Source organism: Dipodomys ordii, unplaced genomic scaffold (assembly GCF_000151885.1).
Source record: "Dipodomys ordii isolate 6190 unplaced genomic scaffold, Dord_2.0 Scaffold142, whole genome shotgun sequence".
NCBI classification, from domain to species: Eukaryota; Metazoa; Chordata; class Mammalia; order Rodentia; family Heteromyidae; genus Dipodomys; species Dipodomys ordii.
In genome coordinates, this window is record NW_012267358.1 from 1,016,896 (window position 1) to 1,032,631 (window position 15,736).

The 15,736-nt window shown below is 40.0% G+C and overlaps 1 protein-coding gene across 1 annotated transcript in view; it reads right to left on the reverse strand.

Annotated features, from left to right (window-relative positions):
• Ophn1 (oligophrenin 1) overlaps window positions 1-15,736 on the reverse strand; it is a 303,705-nt gene that overhangs the window by 156,048 nt on the left and 131,921 nt on the right. Inside the window, exons 6-9 of the mRNA XM_013031646.1 lie at window positions 9,857-9,967; window positions 7,233-7,337; window positions 5,723-5,852; window positions 1,984-2,084 (exon numbers count right to left, since the gene is read on the reverse strand). Coding sequence (XP_012887100.1) covers window positions 1,984-2,084; window positions 5,723-5,852; window positions 7,233-7,337; window positions 9,857-9,967 — 447 coding nt within the window. The remainder of the gene's footprint in view (window positions 1-1,983; window positions 2,085-5,722; window positions 5,853-7,232; window positions 7,338-9,856; window positions 9,968-15,736) is intronic.

The following is a 15,736-nucleotide window of genomic DNA, read 5'->3' on the forward strand; positions in this document are numbered from 1 at the left end:
GGGGAATGTGGAGAAAGAGGAATGCTACTGCATTGTAGGAATGTATACTAATACAACCACTTTGGAAAGCAGTCTGGAGGGTGCTCAGGAAGGTAAACACAGACCTCCCTTATGACCCAGCCATACCACTCCTAGGCATCTACCTTGAGCAACAGGAACCAGGATACAAGGACACATGCACCTCCATGTTCATTGCAGCACTGTTCACAATAGCCAAGATATGGAAACAACCTTGATGCCCCACTATTGGTGAGTGGATCCAAAAATTGTGGTACCTATATACAATGGAATTGTAAGGCCCGCTCCTGGATGGCGAGCAGACTCCACCCTCCACCCAGTACCTGCATAACCTAGGCAACTGGGACACCTGGAAGAGGTCACATCTGCATCTGCTGAGGTCACATCTGAATTTGATGTGGCCACACCTTTCTCCACCCATACCCTAGATAAGGCCTAGCCCAGGCCCAGATGCTCCCTTTCTCAGCTCTTTCCCAGCTCTTTCCCATCTCTTGCCCAGGTCTCTTTCCCAGGCCTTTCCCAGCCGCATGGAGTGCCAACCAGGCCTGGTATCAGCTAGAATGATGAATAAACCTACCCCTTACCTGAATACCACGTGCGTGGTGTGATTCTTACTCGGCTACCTCTTTTTAAAAACCTAACAGGAATATTATGCAGTCATTAGAAAGGACAAAATAATGACATTTGCAGGGAAATGGATGGAGCTATAGCAAATCATTTTAAGCAAGGTAAGCCAAGAACAAAGAGACAAATGGTGCATGGTCTCCCTGATATGTGGATGCTAAAGACAAAATGTAAGGAGATATGACAAAGTAAACAGGACTGGAGAAACAAAGGACTGCCACTCATTTTGTCATATCATTGCTAAATACTACATGTTCTTGACCGTGTGTGTGTGTGTGTGTGTGTGTGTGTGTGTGTGTGTGTGTGTGTGTGCAATGGAGGGAAGCTAGGAGGAGAACACAGAATCAGTGGGAAACAGGAAAACATACAAGAGATATACACCTGCACTGGACATAGATGAAAATGAACTAAGCAACCCAAAGACAGCGATAGGAAGGGAGGAATGAGGGAAAGAGGGAACAGCTTACACTAAGCAAAAGGAAAGAAATGTAAATAATCACCTGATGTCAAAGAAATAATTGTATTGTCAAAGCTCACAGAATTCACAAACTTTAGAAACCATGATAGTGACAATTTGCCTTGTAAAGGTTAAAATGTTTGTGACCTTAACTAAGTATCACTATTCCACAACACTGAAATATGTAAAATTTATGTAATCACCTAATCTCAGTTTTAAAAAAAGAAAAGTGAGAAGGGATGGGTTAGGAGCGATGGGTGACAATGTTATCAGACACTTTGCATTTATATACTATTTTGTAGAATGGGAACTTCTTTGTACAACTACTTAAAGATAATAAAAAATTTAAAATAAATAAAAGGAATTCTGGAAATCGTTTCATATTTGTCATATTTGCTACTTAAAAGAATACTATTGGTTGGGAATGTGGCTTAATGATAGAGTGCTTGCCTAACATGCATGAAGCCCTGGTTCAATTCCTCAATAACACATAAACAGAAAAGGCCGGTGATGCTGTGGTTCAAGTAGTAGAGTGCTAAACTTGAGCACAGAGAGTCTCAGGGACAGAGCCCAGTCCCTGAGTTCAAGCTCTAGGACTGGCAGGGAAAAAAAAGAAAGAAAAATACTATAGTAAAGCTGTAAAAGCAATGTGTCCATACTTTTGTTTATTCTCTTTGTTCCATTAGCAGACACTTAGAATAATAAATGATAATTTTCTTCTTTTACACAACTGGATGACACATAGCCCAGTGCCAACTTAGGCCAAGAGGAACATAGTATGTCCAGCTTCACATGACAGTGCTGGGCCTGATTATTTAACAAGGAGTTGACAGATATTCTTTTTTGAGATGCAGTCACAGATGAATCTCCAAACAAAAACTGACCTGCTTAGCACCTGGCTTCTGTTCCATGGGTGTCATGGTGAGTGTTTTGGTCTCTTTCTCATACTGGCAGTAGTATTTCACCCAGGAGATCCCCAGAGCCCCTACAAAGACAGGCAAAACTGAGTTGGCAAAATTAATGCTTTAGCTCCCCTAAGTCTGAGGTTAATTACTGCTTGCCCTTCATGGCCAAGCTCAAGACCAAGCCTGCCCTCCCCCAAGCTTTATCTGGAACCTGCCCACTGCACCCAAAAAGATGTTAGCCTTCCATAACTGTTTTCTACATGTGTTCCCGGCTTGCTCCAAACCCACGCTTCCTGCCAGGTCCCCAAGAATCTATTATTTGATTGGTCACTGGACTGTCCCCTCCTATCTACTACGTGGCTGTCCTTCATCTGTGTCTTCTTCACCATCCCCTTCAGCACTGAATTAGTTAAGGAGCTTTGTTTTTAATTTTTATCATACATGCCCAACAAAACAAAAATGATTTTTTCCAAATAATTATTTCAATGGACTTCTCTTATTTCTCCATCTCAGATCACTTTTTTCCAGTAGTACAGAGAATAAAATTCAGAGCTTTGGTCTTTCAAGATAGGCACACAATCACTTGAGCCAGCCCTTTTTTTGCTTTTGTTATTTTTGGGATAGGGTCTCACATTTTTGTTTGGGCTGTCTTTGATTACTCTTTGCCTATTTAGGCCTCCTGCTGTAACTGAGATGACAGGAAAGAGACACCACAACCAGTTATTCTTCATTCCTTTCCTTTGCTATGCTATAGGAACACTAAAAATATCTCTCTTGGTAACTCAGGTATATAATCCTAGCTACACAGGAGGCTGAGATCTGAGGATCAGGATCCAAAGCCCACCCAGGCAGGAAAGTCTGTGAGACTCTTATCTCCAGCCAGCAAAATTCCAGAAGTGGAGCTGTGGCTCAAGTGGTAGAGTGCTAATCTTGAGCAAAAGCTTAGGGACAGTCCCAAGTCTCTGAGATCAAGTCCTGCCCCCCCCCCACCAGAATATCTATGTCATTTCCCTTACTATGAACCATTCATGGGGTTATCAACATCTCCAAACTCCTCAGTCTACCTAGAAAAGCTTTCATAACATGATCAAAACTTACTATTCCAGCTTTGCCTTTGGTACCACACATTTATATTTGTTTCACTGGATAACTTCTATTTCCCAAATCCAGAAACGGCCGTATAATTTATAGTTCAAAGCCAGGACATACTGAAAAGTGAACAGAGCTGGGTTGTTCACATACATAATCCTAACTACTCAGAAGGCTGAGATCCAGAAGATCAAAGTTCATACGCAGCCTAAGCAGAAAAGTTAGTCAGACTCTATCTCTAATAAACCAGAAAAATGCAGGACTAGAGGCCTGGATCAAGTGGTAGAGCATCAGCTATCAGCAAGAAAGCCAATTAAGAGCTTAAGGCACTGAGTTCAAACCTTGCCAAAAATAGTATATAAGGCTGAAGGCATCATTTAAGTGGACCTGGCAACTTCTTAGCAAGTATGAGACCCTGAGTTCAATCCACAGTACTAACAAAAGAAGGGGGAAAGACCAAAGAGCATATGGTGCAGCATTAATAATCAAATCAGGGAAATGGGTGTGAACCACTTCTGCCTTTGTCCAACTAGGACCCTACAAATAAACTATGTGTTCTCACATTCCTGTGCCTTTCCTCATACAGAAGCAATACACCTGGAATTCTCTTCCTTTGTTTCTTCACTTGTCACACTCCTACTTAACATTGAAGTTAAATTTTAAACATCACTTTATCACAGAAGCCCCTAGGTATATGCTATACCCCAAAGGAGAGTTGAATATATTTCATTAACATATTTGTTTATTTCCCCAGCTCACTATGAACTCCTTGAGTACAAAAACCAGGGTTGATCCATCTGTATCCTTAATTCATATATAGTTTCTTTTAATTTGTGTTTTGCGTGTTTATATTTTGGGGACTTATCTGTTTGTTTTTGCATGCTGGTACTGAGGTTTGAATTCAGGGGCTTGCTCTCTTGTTTAACTTTTTCACTGAAGGCTAGTACTCTACCACTTAAGCCACACCTTCACTTTCATGCATTGCATAGGTTTTGACAGATACATTGCTCAAAAAGCATATGCTCAACTGAATAGCAACGTCATGCCCATCTTCTAGGCAATGGTGGATCACACCTGTAATCCTAGCTACTCGAGAGCCTGAGAATCAAGGTTCAAAACTAGCAGGGGCAGAAATGTCTATGAGAATCTTATCTCCAATTAACAAGTGAAAAGCCAGAAGTGAACCTGTGCTTCAAGTGGTAGAACATCAGCCTTGAGTGAAAAAACCATGCAAAAACAAGGCCCTGTGGTCAAGTCCCAGTAATCGGTCAATCTCTCCCTCCTCCCCCCCCCCTCTCTCTCATAACTTTGTCCCACAGGGGATGTTTTGTAATGCCTGGGAACATAGCAGGTAATCAGAGCTGGAGAGTGCTGGCAACAAAGATGAGGAGAGAATTGTGATGCTGCCAACCACACTGAGATGCACAGGACTGAGCCTTCAAGACATCCAGTCTACCTGGAAAGAAGTGAAATCTGACAAGAAGTGAAATCCATTTTTGAAAACTATCAAATTGCTCTTGGATCATACCACTGCACAAGTTCCATGCTTTGGGACTGTGATGGTGGCTCTGTGTGCCACCAGTTAACTCCGGATGTTTCTCTTCTGCCTGTTCCCCAGGGAAATGAATGGGCATGGACTGAAATCACAGGCTTTGGGACAACTGGGCTACAGTTCAAAAAACAAAGCAAATAGCACACACACACAAGTTTGCAAAATGCTAGTAAGGAGGTTAAGAAGATTTGAATGCTCTGCCATTTTTTCCATTTAGCATGAGAAACATTCTCTCTATCTCTCTCTCTCTCTCTCTCTCTCTCTCTTACACGCACACACACACGCGCACACGCATGCACGCACGCACACACACACACACACACACACACACACATCACATTAAATTCCTTAAGAGCAACCACTGGATCTAAGGGTTAGAGATGATAGAGATAAGGCAGACACTGGCAGCTTACTACTCAGGGGCTATGACTCAAAAGTAGTCCAAGCAGAAAAGTCCACGAAACTCTTAATTCTATCAGCAAAAAAACAGAAGTGAAGGTATATCTCAAGTATAGAGCAGCAGCCTTAAGCAGAAAAGCTAAGCAAGAGTGCAAGGCCGCAATCTCAAGCCCCAGCACAAAAGAGAAAAAAAAAACATGGCAGGAATCAGAGATTACTGAAGCAGGAGCAAGGATTTGGGCATGTCACACAAAGGAACTCATCTTTAGGTGTCTCATTTGCTATCTGAAGGACCCAAATGGTGACTTCGCTGAGCCTTGGTGGCTGCTTGTGCAAAATAAGATTAAATGAGACAGTACCTTTAAATTCCCCAGCTCTACACTTGGCACATTATGGATGTCATAAATATTACTTTTCTCCCTCCTTTCCTCTACTTCTCTTCTTGGTCCCAAAGGAGTCATTGGGAGAATTAAACAACAAATTATCCTCACAATAATTTCAGTGAAAATGTTAAGACTTAGCATGATGGAATCTGTATAAGATGACTCTTTAACTTCCTCTCCTTTTCACTTTTACTATTCTGCCCTCCCAACCATTGAGAAGCTAGAGGTTAAAGGTCAAGGGGCAGTTTGTGTTAACACCCTGTAACCTAGTGGATAGCCCCTGATGCCCACACACATTTCTCCTGTGTGTACAGATAGCCTTCGATGGTTGGCTGTCCTGGAAGTTTGCAGGTCTGTGGAGCTTCTTTCATCCTTTTCTTAAGTTCTGCCATCTCTTCCCGGGTACTGGAGAAATGATTCCTTGTCTGTGAAGACATCATCGTCATTATCATAATTATCATCCCCATCATCATCAATAACTATTCATTGATCATAGATTGGGTACACTGATTTCTCTGCTTCAATAAGCATGTCTATAAAACATAGCAAAAAGAAAATGTTGAACAGCATAGAATTAGAAAGAAATTTGATAGCATTTTAGGGTATTAAATACTAAAAGTGAAACAATAATTTAGATAGAAATATACTCATAAAACTACATCTGAGAATTTTGCTTTTCTTTTTCTGCCAGTCCAGGGGCTGAATTCAGGGACTAGGTGCAGTCCTTGACAGTTTTGCTCAAGGCTAGCTCTCTACAAATTACAGCTCTACTTCCAGCTTTTCAGTGGTTAATTGGGGATAAGAGTCTCATGGACTTTCCTGCCCAGGTTGGTTTCAAGCTGCAATACGCAGATCTCAGCCTCCTGAGTAGCTAGAATTAATTACAGGCATGAGTTGCCAGCAGCCAGTGAAAGTTTTGTGATTTTTAATCAATGGAAATAACATAAATGCCTCTCACAAATAGGTAACTCTATTCCCAGAACCAGGCTGATCCTTCCTTTAAAAGGGAGATTAGGGAGAAAGTAAAAGATAATATTATTATGGCAATTTCTAAGCACTTCCTCAAATAAAATTACTATTTACTTGACCTTAAATCAAATTCAAGGACAGTTTGAAAACAAGAATATATCCAAGTACCAAAGGCTCAAACCTATAATCCTAGATATACAGGAGGCTGAGATCTGAGGATCAAAGTTCAAAGCCAGTGTAGGCCAAAATACTCGACAAGAAATGTACTCATTGCCTTACTCATGTAACTGTAACCCCTCTGTACAGAATCTTTACAATAAAAAATATGATACTCTTATATCCAATTAACCACCAAAAAAACAAGAGTAAGGGTGTGGCTCAAATGGTAGAGCACCTGCCTGACAGATGTGAGGCCCTGAGCCAAACCAGTAGCCTCCAAATAAATATAACTTTAAATACAACCAGAATGAAAAAGAAGATAGGCCTTTAAAAAGCCATTCATCCTGGGTGCCAGTGGCTCACACCTGTAATCCTAGCTACTCAGGAGACTAAGATTTGAGGATTGTGGTTCAAAGCCAGCCAGGCAGGAAAGTCCATGAGAATCTTTTCCCTAATTAACCACCCAAAAACCAGAAGTGGTGCTGTGGCTCAAATGGGTAGAGTGCTAGCCTTGAGTAAAAAAGCTCAGGGACAGTGTCAAATTGACCTGAGTTCAAGCCCCACAAGTGGTAGAGTGCTAGCCTTGAGCTGAAGAGCTGAGGGACAGCGCCCAGGCCCAGAGTTCAGGCCCCATGACCAAACCCAAAAACAAAGAAAGAAACCCACAAGCAACTCACATTCTGCAAACTGAGCTGGAGCTGTTGCTTATATGGGAGGAAATCCTGGGTGAGCTCCACAGTCAAGCTGTTGGAAATGAAGAGGCTATGAAGAAAGGCCAGGACCTGAGGGAAACATAAAAGAATAGCTTTATCACCAGGACCTTCTAAATAGTCAAATAAGGAACCATGTACTCAGAGAAGAAATGGCACAATGTTTGATAAGACAGTGTTAGGAGTCATGTGAACACACAAGCTGATCTTTAAGTAACTATCCTCATATTAGCTTCAATATTTACCCTGGACTCTGTTTCAGAAAAACATAGTAAGTTCATTCATCCGAATCTTGTTCAGATCACATAGAAAGCCATTCTTAATTGAGATAGCATATGACTATATCTTTTCTCTCTACCAGTTCAACCTCTCTAATCCAAAAATCTGACATCTAAAATGCTCTAAAATCTGATGATTTTTAGACCTTTGCAAGATTCCACAAATAAAAAAATTCTATACCTGATTTCATGTGACAGGTCTCTATCAAAATATAAGCACGCTAGCAATACTGTACAAAATTACCCTAAGGCTCAGTATAAAAAGTATAGATAAAGCCTAAATGATTTTTTTGGTGGACCTGAGGCTTCAACTTAGGGACTCAGCTCTGTTCCTGACAGCACCACTTCTGGCTTTTTCTGTTTATGGGGTACTAGAGAATCCAACCCAGGGTTTCATGCATGCTACGTGAGCACTAATGAATTTTATGTTTAAACTTGAACCCCATCTCCAAAGAGTTTCTTATTCTCAATATTATAAATATATTCCCAAGGGCTGGAAATGTGGCTTAGTGGTAGAGTGCTTGCCTACCATGCATGAAGCCCTGGGTTTCGATTCCTCAGTGCCACATTGTGGAGACAGACTCCCATGACCCCGCCTGAGGATTTGTGTGCTGTGTGAGGTTTATGTATGCTGGTGAACGATGAAAAAACTCCTCCATAATCCTGGCAAAGGTTATGGTATCCAACTGCAGCCACCAGGATGGAAGGAGGAAGCTCTTTCCCTATCTGGACGAAGGTCTAGATGCCTGGCCACGGACTTGGCGGAGGACATGGGGAAATTGTCCTTTGTGCTCCCCTGAATAATTGAATATATATATATATATATATATATATATATGTATGTATGTATGTATGTATATGTATATTCCCAAATAAAAAATAGATCTAAAACTCAAAATACTTCTGTTCCTCCCAAGCATTTTAGAGAAAAGATGTTTGTTACTTGAATATCCTTTGGACTAAAACATGGTGCATGATCAAAAATATTTGCAGAGTAAGTGGAAAAATAAGCAGTCAGATAGATAAAGTAAAGTATACCCCAAGAAGACTGCCAGTATATCAAATACTCAAAGGACACTGACCCCATTTTCAAATCATTTCATGGGTTGCAGAAGAAAATAATGATCAACAATAAATTTTTGAAATGTTCAAAGCCTTCAACCTCATTAAAAACCAACAACATATATAAATAAAAGCAAAAGGAAATATGATTTTCTCTATCAAATTATAAATATTAATTTGTGTCAGTAATGGGGCTTGAACTCAGGGCCTGGGTATTTTCTCAAGGTTGGTACTCCAATATTCGAGTCACAGCTCCACTTCTGGTTTTTTGGTAGCTAATTGGAGGTAAGAGCTCATGGATTTTCATACATGGGCTTGTTTCAAACTTCAATCCTTAGATCTCAGCCTACTGAGTAGCTAGGATTACAAGTGTGAGCCACTGGTGCCCAGCATGCTCCATTCTTAGCAAGCCAATAGGTGAAATAGTCCCCTATGTATTCACAAACTAATATGCATTAACATAGGAGACTATAGCGCACATATGCACATACATTTACAACACCTATTTGACATAGACATATATACTACACACACACACACACACACACACACACACACACACACACACACACAATAGGATGGGTATGCCTCAGAAAAATGAATAACTATTGTAGAATGAGTGTCTTTGGGGGATGAGAGACGTGAGGATCTGCTATGTGATATTTGCTGTCCAAAGCTCTTTAGAAACATGAGAGTAAGAAAAAGGAACAAGGTAATGACAGCAGTGGTAGACATGGAGGAAGGGAAGGCAGGAGAGAGGAAAGAAAGTGAGGCAAAAGAATATAGTCACTGAGCAAAAATGGAATACCTAAGAGGGAAGGGAAAGTGAGAAAAAGAGAGGGGGATAGAAGGAATGTATTAGTGAGTGAGCAAAACCATACAAGGTAGTATGATTGTCATTTGCACTTTTGAGAACTCAATTATTTTTTGGTCAGTCATGGGGCTTGAACTCTGAGCCTGGGCACTGTCCCTGAGCTCTTCAGCTGAAGGTGAGCACTCTACCACTTGAGCCAAAGCTCCACATCTAGCTTTTTGGTGATTAATTGGAGAAAAGAGTCTCACGGACTTTGCTGCCTGGGCTGGCTTCCAACTGTGATCTCAGCCTCCTGAGTAGTTTAGGATTATAGGTAAGCCACTAGCACCTGGCTCCAAGTGTTTTTGAGACCCAAATTTTATGATCAAAATTCTCCACATTTATAGTCTTCTTTCTGTAAAACACTTCTGTAATATTCATAAACAGAGAGAACTTACTGGCTCCACAATATTGAACTTCTTGGACTCCTGGACTTCCTGGATTTGATAGACGTAATCAAGGGAAGACTCGAAGAAATTGTGCCTCTCTTTATCTACCTGGAGATCTGCCTATATATATAAAAAAAAAAGGTTACAAATGTCAAAAATACAACCATCATTTCTGAAAGTCAGTGCTTCAGTATCAACAGGGTTTGAGAGCTAAAGTAGTTCTTAGGACTGGGGGCTAGTGGCTCATTCCTATAATCTTAACTAAACAGGTTAAAATCTAAAGGTCATGGCTCAAAGCCAACCCAGGCAGGAAAAGTATGTGAGACTCTTGTCTCCAATTAACCACCAAAAAGCAGAGGTGGAGACATGGTTTAAATGGTAGAGTTCCAGCCTTGAACAAAAAGCTCAGGGGTAGCACCCAAATCCTAAGTTCAAACTCCAGGACCAATATAGAAAAATTAGTACCTTATTTCTTCCTTGCACAGAGGGAATGTGGAATGAAGAAAAAGAATGCAACTAACTAAATCAAGGCTTCCAGTTTTGAGCACCACATACATGAGGCTTTGAAATCATTACATCCATCCTTAGGAGAAAAAAAAAAAACACTGACAATGTAGAAAACCAACTCTTCTTAGAACCAAAAGAGAACTGAAGTCAGGGGGAAAGTGCTGCTTCAAAAACCACATACACTGGGAGGGAGCGACGCAAGGGGTGACACTATCCAAAAGAAATGTGCTCTTTACCTGACTTATGTGAATGTAACCCTCTGTACATCAACTTTATAATAACAATTTAAAATTTTGAAAAACTACATACACTTGAACACAGAGAAGCCTAGAGAAGCAAAACTTCCCAGGACTGAAGTCCAGGAGCTAAACTTGCTGCACAACCAGCACAAACTGAAATAATTGCATAACCAGCACATCAGAAATAATTGCACAATGTACTAAAGAACATAAATCTATTTAAGAAATCTCTAAGGAACACCCAGAGAATAAAACAAGATGTCAAAAACCACAATTGAATAAAAGTAAGCACAGCCAGATATACACAAAATTTTACCCTACACACCTGTTTACCTCCATTTCTTTACCTGAGATCATCTCTGGATTTCAATTAGAAAGTAAAGATATACACTCAGAAACAATGCACAACAGGAATAAACTCTGATAAGCCATGCATGGGCTAGACTTTAATAATAAGAGCATGAATTATGATAAATATGATAAGGTATCTAATGGAGAAAGAATGTAATATTGGAAGACAGATGAAAATTTGAAGGAGCCAAAAGAACTGGTAAGAATCTTAATAACACAGGTGAGGAATGCCTTCAATGAACTCCCCAACAGACTGGCTGTAACAGATACCCAACAACAGCAGAGTTTCATGGTCACAGAGGAACCAAAAATATAGACCAACCATATACTGAGACATGAAATATACCAAAACAAACTTAGAAGAACAGAAAACATATATGTTTTGATCCATAGATAACTTATAAGAGAGCTCACTTGGCAAAAATCTGGCAGTTCATGGCTCCAGTGGTAGAGCACTAGATTTGAGCAAAAAAGTTCAGGGACAACACCCAGACCCCAAGCTCAAGCCCCAGGAATGGCACCAAAATAAGTAAATAATAAATAAATACATAAAAATCATTTTTAAAAATCTGGTAATTCCCCCAAATAATTAGAGATTAAAAGTATACTTTTAAATAATACATATGCCATGCAGTAAGTCTTTCAAGAAATTTTTTTAATGTTTTGAATTAAAAGTAGACACTGAATTAGCTAAAAATAATTCTTAGAAAATTCATAGAATTAAATATATGAATTAGCATGGAAAAAATATCTATTAGTAATCTAAATTTTTACCTTAGGAAACCAGAAGAGGAAGAACAAGTTATACCCAAAGTAAGCAGAAGAAAAGACATGAATTTAGTCATAGTAACTAAGGAGACAGGAAAGATACAAATGACATCAGGAATGAAAGAAGGAGGCTAGTGATGTAGTTCAGTGGTACAGCATTTCTCTGGCATGCACAAGGTCTGGGGTTCAGTCTCCAGCTCTGGAATTCAAAAATACAGAATGCAAGAGGGATCATAACTATTGATCCCATGTACATCAAAGGAATGACCACAGAATATTGTGAAAATCTCTATGCCCACAAATTGGATAATCTAATTGAAATGTATATATACTTTGAGAGACATAATCCATCACAACTCACACAAAGTGAATCAATCTAAGTAGGCTTATACTTATTAAAGCATATGAATTGTAATGAAATCAATGATGAATTCTACTGTACGTTTAATTTTTTTTAAAAAGTCTCTGGGAGACAGGCTCTCATAAAACTAAACATACCTTTTCCACACAATATAGCAATAGCGCCCTTTAGTATGCATCCAAACAACTTGAAAAGTTAGATACACCAAAACCTGAAAACCATAGGCCAATCTTCAGAAGAAGCCCAAATACCTTTCAACAGATGGATGGATAAGCAAATTGACACACGATCAATAGGTGTCAGGTGTTTTTTGTTGTTATTGTTGTTGTTTTCTTTTCTTTTCTTTTTTGTTTTTTGCCAGTCATGGGGCCTGAACTCTAGGCCTGGGCACTGTCTCTTAACTCTTCAGCTCAAGGCTAGTGCTCTACCACTTGAGCCACAGCAACACTTCCAGCTTTTGCTGCTTATGTGATGCTGAGGAATTGAACCCAGGGCCTCATGCATGCAAGGCAAGCACTCTACCACTGAGCCACCTTCCCAGCCCAGGTGTTGTTTTTTGTTTTTTGAAAGCAGTGATCATTGTGTGAGAGACTATGATGCCAGATCCCAACATCACACATGTGTCAAAAGCCACAGTATTCAATAGGCTGGCTCATCAACCGTAACAAATGCAGCACACTAAAGCAATAACAACGGGGAAGGGTATGGGAGAGACCCAGAAACTTATCTCTACTTTCTATTAAGTTTTTCTATAAACATCAAATGGCTCTAAAATTAAGATCTCCTGATTTTAAAAAAATTGACTGAAGTTCCTGTAATCCTAGCTATTCAGGTGGTTGAGAGCTGAGAATTACAATTCAAAGCCACACTACACAGTAAAGTCCATGAGATTATTATTTACAATTAACCAGCAAAAAGCCAAAAGTGAAGCTATGGCTCAAAGTGGAACAGTGGCTCAAGTGGTTGAGTGCCAGCCTTGAGCAAAAATTGTCCAAGGTCTTGAGTTCAAGCCCCAGTACTGGCACAAAATGAATAAATCAATGAATAAATAAAAATAAAATAATTGATTGAAACTCCTCCAGATCATTTTTTAAAACAGCACAAATGCTGCAGTCTTACACATCAAGAATGTCAACAAGGACATCTACTCACTTCACCAAACTGCTAGAGCACTCTAGCAAAAGCATCCAAATGTTTGGGCTGTGAGGAGAATTCCTATCCCTAAGTTTGGTGACTCACTAGGAAGACTTACAGAACTCAGCCATCGGGAGATTTACCAGGATATAACCAATTGCCAACCATAAAGAAAAAGCATCAAAGAGAAAAGATGCATGGCTAGCAAGAGAGAGCCAGATAAAAACTAAACTCCCAATAGATATTACTAAGTGCTATCATGGGACATATAGTTTCTTTTTCTATGGGCTATGTTTACCAGGGAAAATCACTAGATTCTAAAACTCTTTGGGATCTTCATGGAGATGTGCTTTTGTGGACTTAGGAAGTTTTGTTTTGTTGTTCCAGTACCAGGGTTTGAACTTGAGCCTTATACTTTCATTTGGCATTTTTTTTTTGTTATTGGCTAGTGCTCTACCACTTGATCCATGCCTTCATCCAAGTGTTTGCTGGTTTATTGGAGATGATTAAGTCTCACAGACTTTTCTGTACATCTGGTCTTGAACTAAGATCCTTCAGGTTTTAAGTTCCTGAATAGCTACAGGCATGAGTCACCAGGCAACCATCTGTGTCCTAGGTTTTTACTGGGGCCTGGTACTACAGGTACCCTCTTCTAGCATGTGCCAAAATTCTGAACTGCCTGAAGAAAAGCTACATTGTTCATCCATGTAGTGAGCACAGTGAACTACTCTGGCTAGTTGGGGAAATTTTTCAACCAGTGTAGGGAACCAGTCACCAGTTCAGGTCCTCAGATGCCAGCCAGGAGGCTAATGTTCTAACAGGCATTTCTAAGCATAGCACTCTCCACCCTGTCATGTTAACTCTTCGTTTTCTGCACAGGAACTCTGACTCAGAATAGATAGGGGAAATAAAAGAAAACAAATAGTGTGAAGGTTAAAATGTGTTTGTAACTTTAAGTATCACTATTCTACAATACTGTGAAATTGTTGAAATTTATGTAATCATTTAATCTCAATAAAAATTATTATTTAAAAAAGAAGACAAATGGGCAAAAGAGAAATAGTAACAGGAAACCCCCAGTCTTCATTCTAGCATGTGAAAAAGAAGCCATCTTTCTCCTTTTCAATGTTAACTAACTCTGTGGAACACTGAAGCTCTCAATGAGTCACCTTCAAGCACCTCAGATGTGACAGCCACTTACTACACCAGGTCACAAGAGATGATTTCCAGTTCTGCCACAATTTGTGAGACCTCAAACAAATGGTATCTGAGCACCTTGAATGAGCCTACTTTCTGTTATTGTAACATAATACTGTTACTAGATACTTTATAAACAAGAGTCTTATTTATCTCACAGTTATAGAGACTAGGATCAGAAGAGTCCATTGTATAGAACTGTAGTAAAGGCTGCCTTGGATGGATCACAACATGACAGAGAAACTGAAAGAAACTTGCTGCATTCAGAAGCTAGAGATCACATGGAAAGAGGAGCAGAGCCAGGTTCGTTGTTTTGCTCCTATGGAAACTCACTGGGGTCTCCAGAAAACAACAGTGACCTTACCACATTCCACTAGGCCCCATCTCTTAGAAATTTTTCCTGAACACTGCCTCATTTGGACCAAAGGAGAAGCACGTGAACCTTTGCAAGTCAGTCTCAAACCACAGCAAACTTTATTGCATATGCCCAATGGTACACCATTTAGTATCTCTTTTCATTTTCCAATCTTCAATATTTCCATCTCTGTATGTATGTGTGTGTGTGCATATGTGCATGTATGCATATATTTGTGTGTGTACACCAGTACTAGATAACTAGAACTCAGAGCCTCATATTCTCACTATTTTTTCAGCTCAAGGCTGATGCTCTACTACTTTAGCCACACCTTTACTTCCAGCTTTTTGCTGGTTAATTTCGTCTAAGAGTCTCACAGACTTTCCTTCCCAGGCTGATTTTCAAACCACAATCCTCAGTTCTCAGTCTTCTGAGTATCTAGGATTACAGGCATGAGTCACCAGCACAAGGCTGAACCCAGCTACACTTTATCTTTGAATGATCATGTCCAATTAGAAGGACAACCTTCTTCTATAAAGATGATCCACACATCCAAGTCTCCATTTCTCCTACTGCTCAAGACTACAAAATACACATACCTGGTACATATACAAGCAAAAAGCCACCAATATATTCATCCCAACTGGAAGCTGCAAAGGGCCATGAAACTTGTGCTATTCTGTCTTTTGTCCTGGGGCACCCAGCAAAGTGACTAGCAAGTGACTCGCCAAATATTAGCTTAGGTGAACTGTAGCCCATTGACTTACCCACTAAAGCTCTAATTTAACTCCAGCCTCATGGGGAATCTGAAGTCGGACTTGGAATTGAAAGAGGCCCTGGAGATCACTGTGTGCCAGTCACTTTCCTCTGCCACATGAGGACTGAAGCCCACAGTGAAGCACTTTATCCAAAGGCACCTGAGGAGTTGGTACAGGAACTGAGAGCCTGAGTCCCAGGCTTCTTTTTTTTTTTTTTTT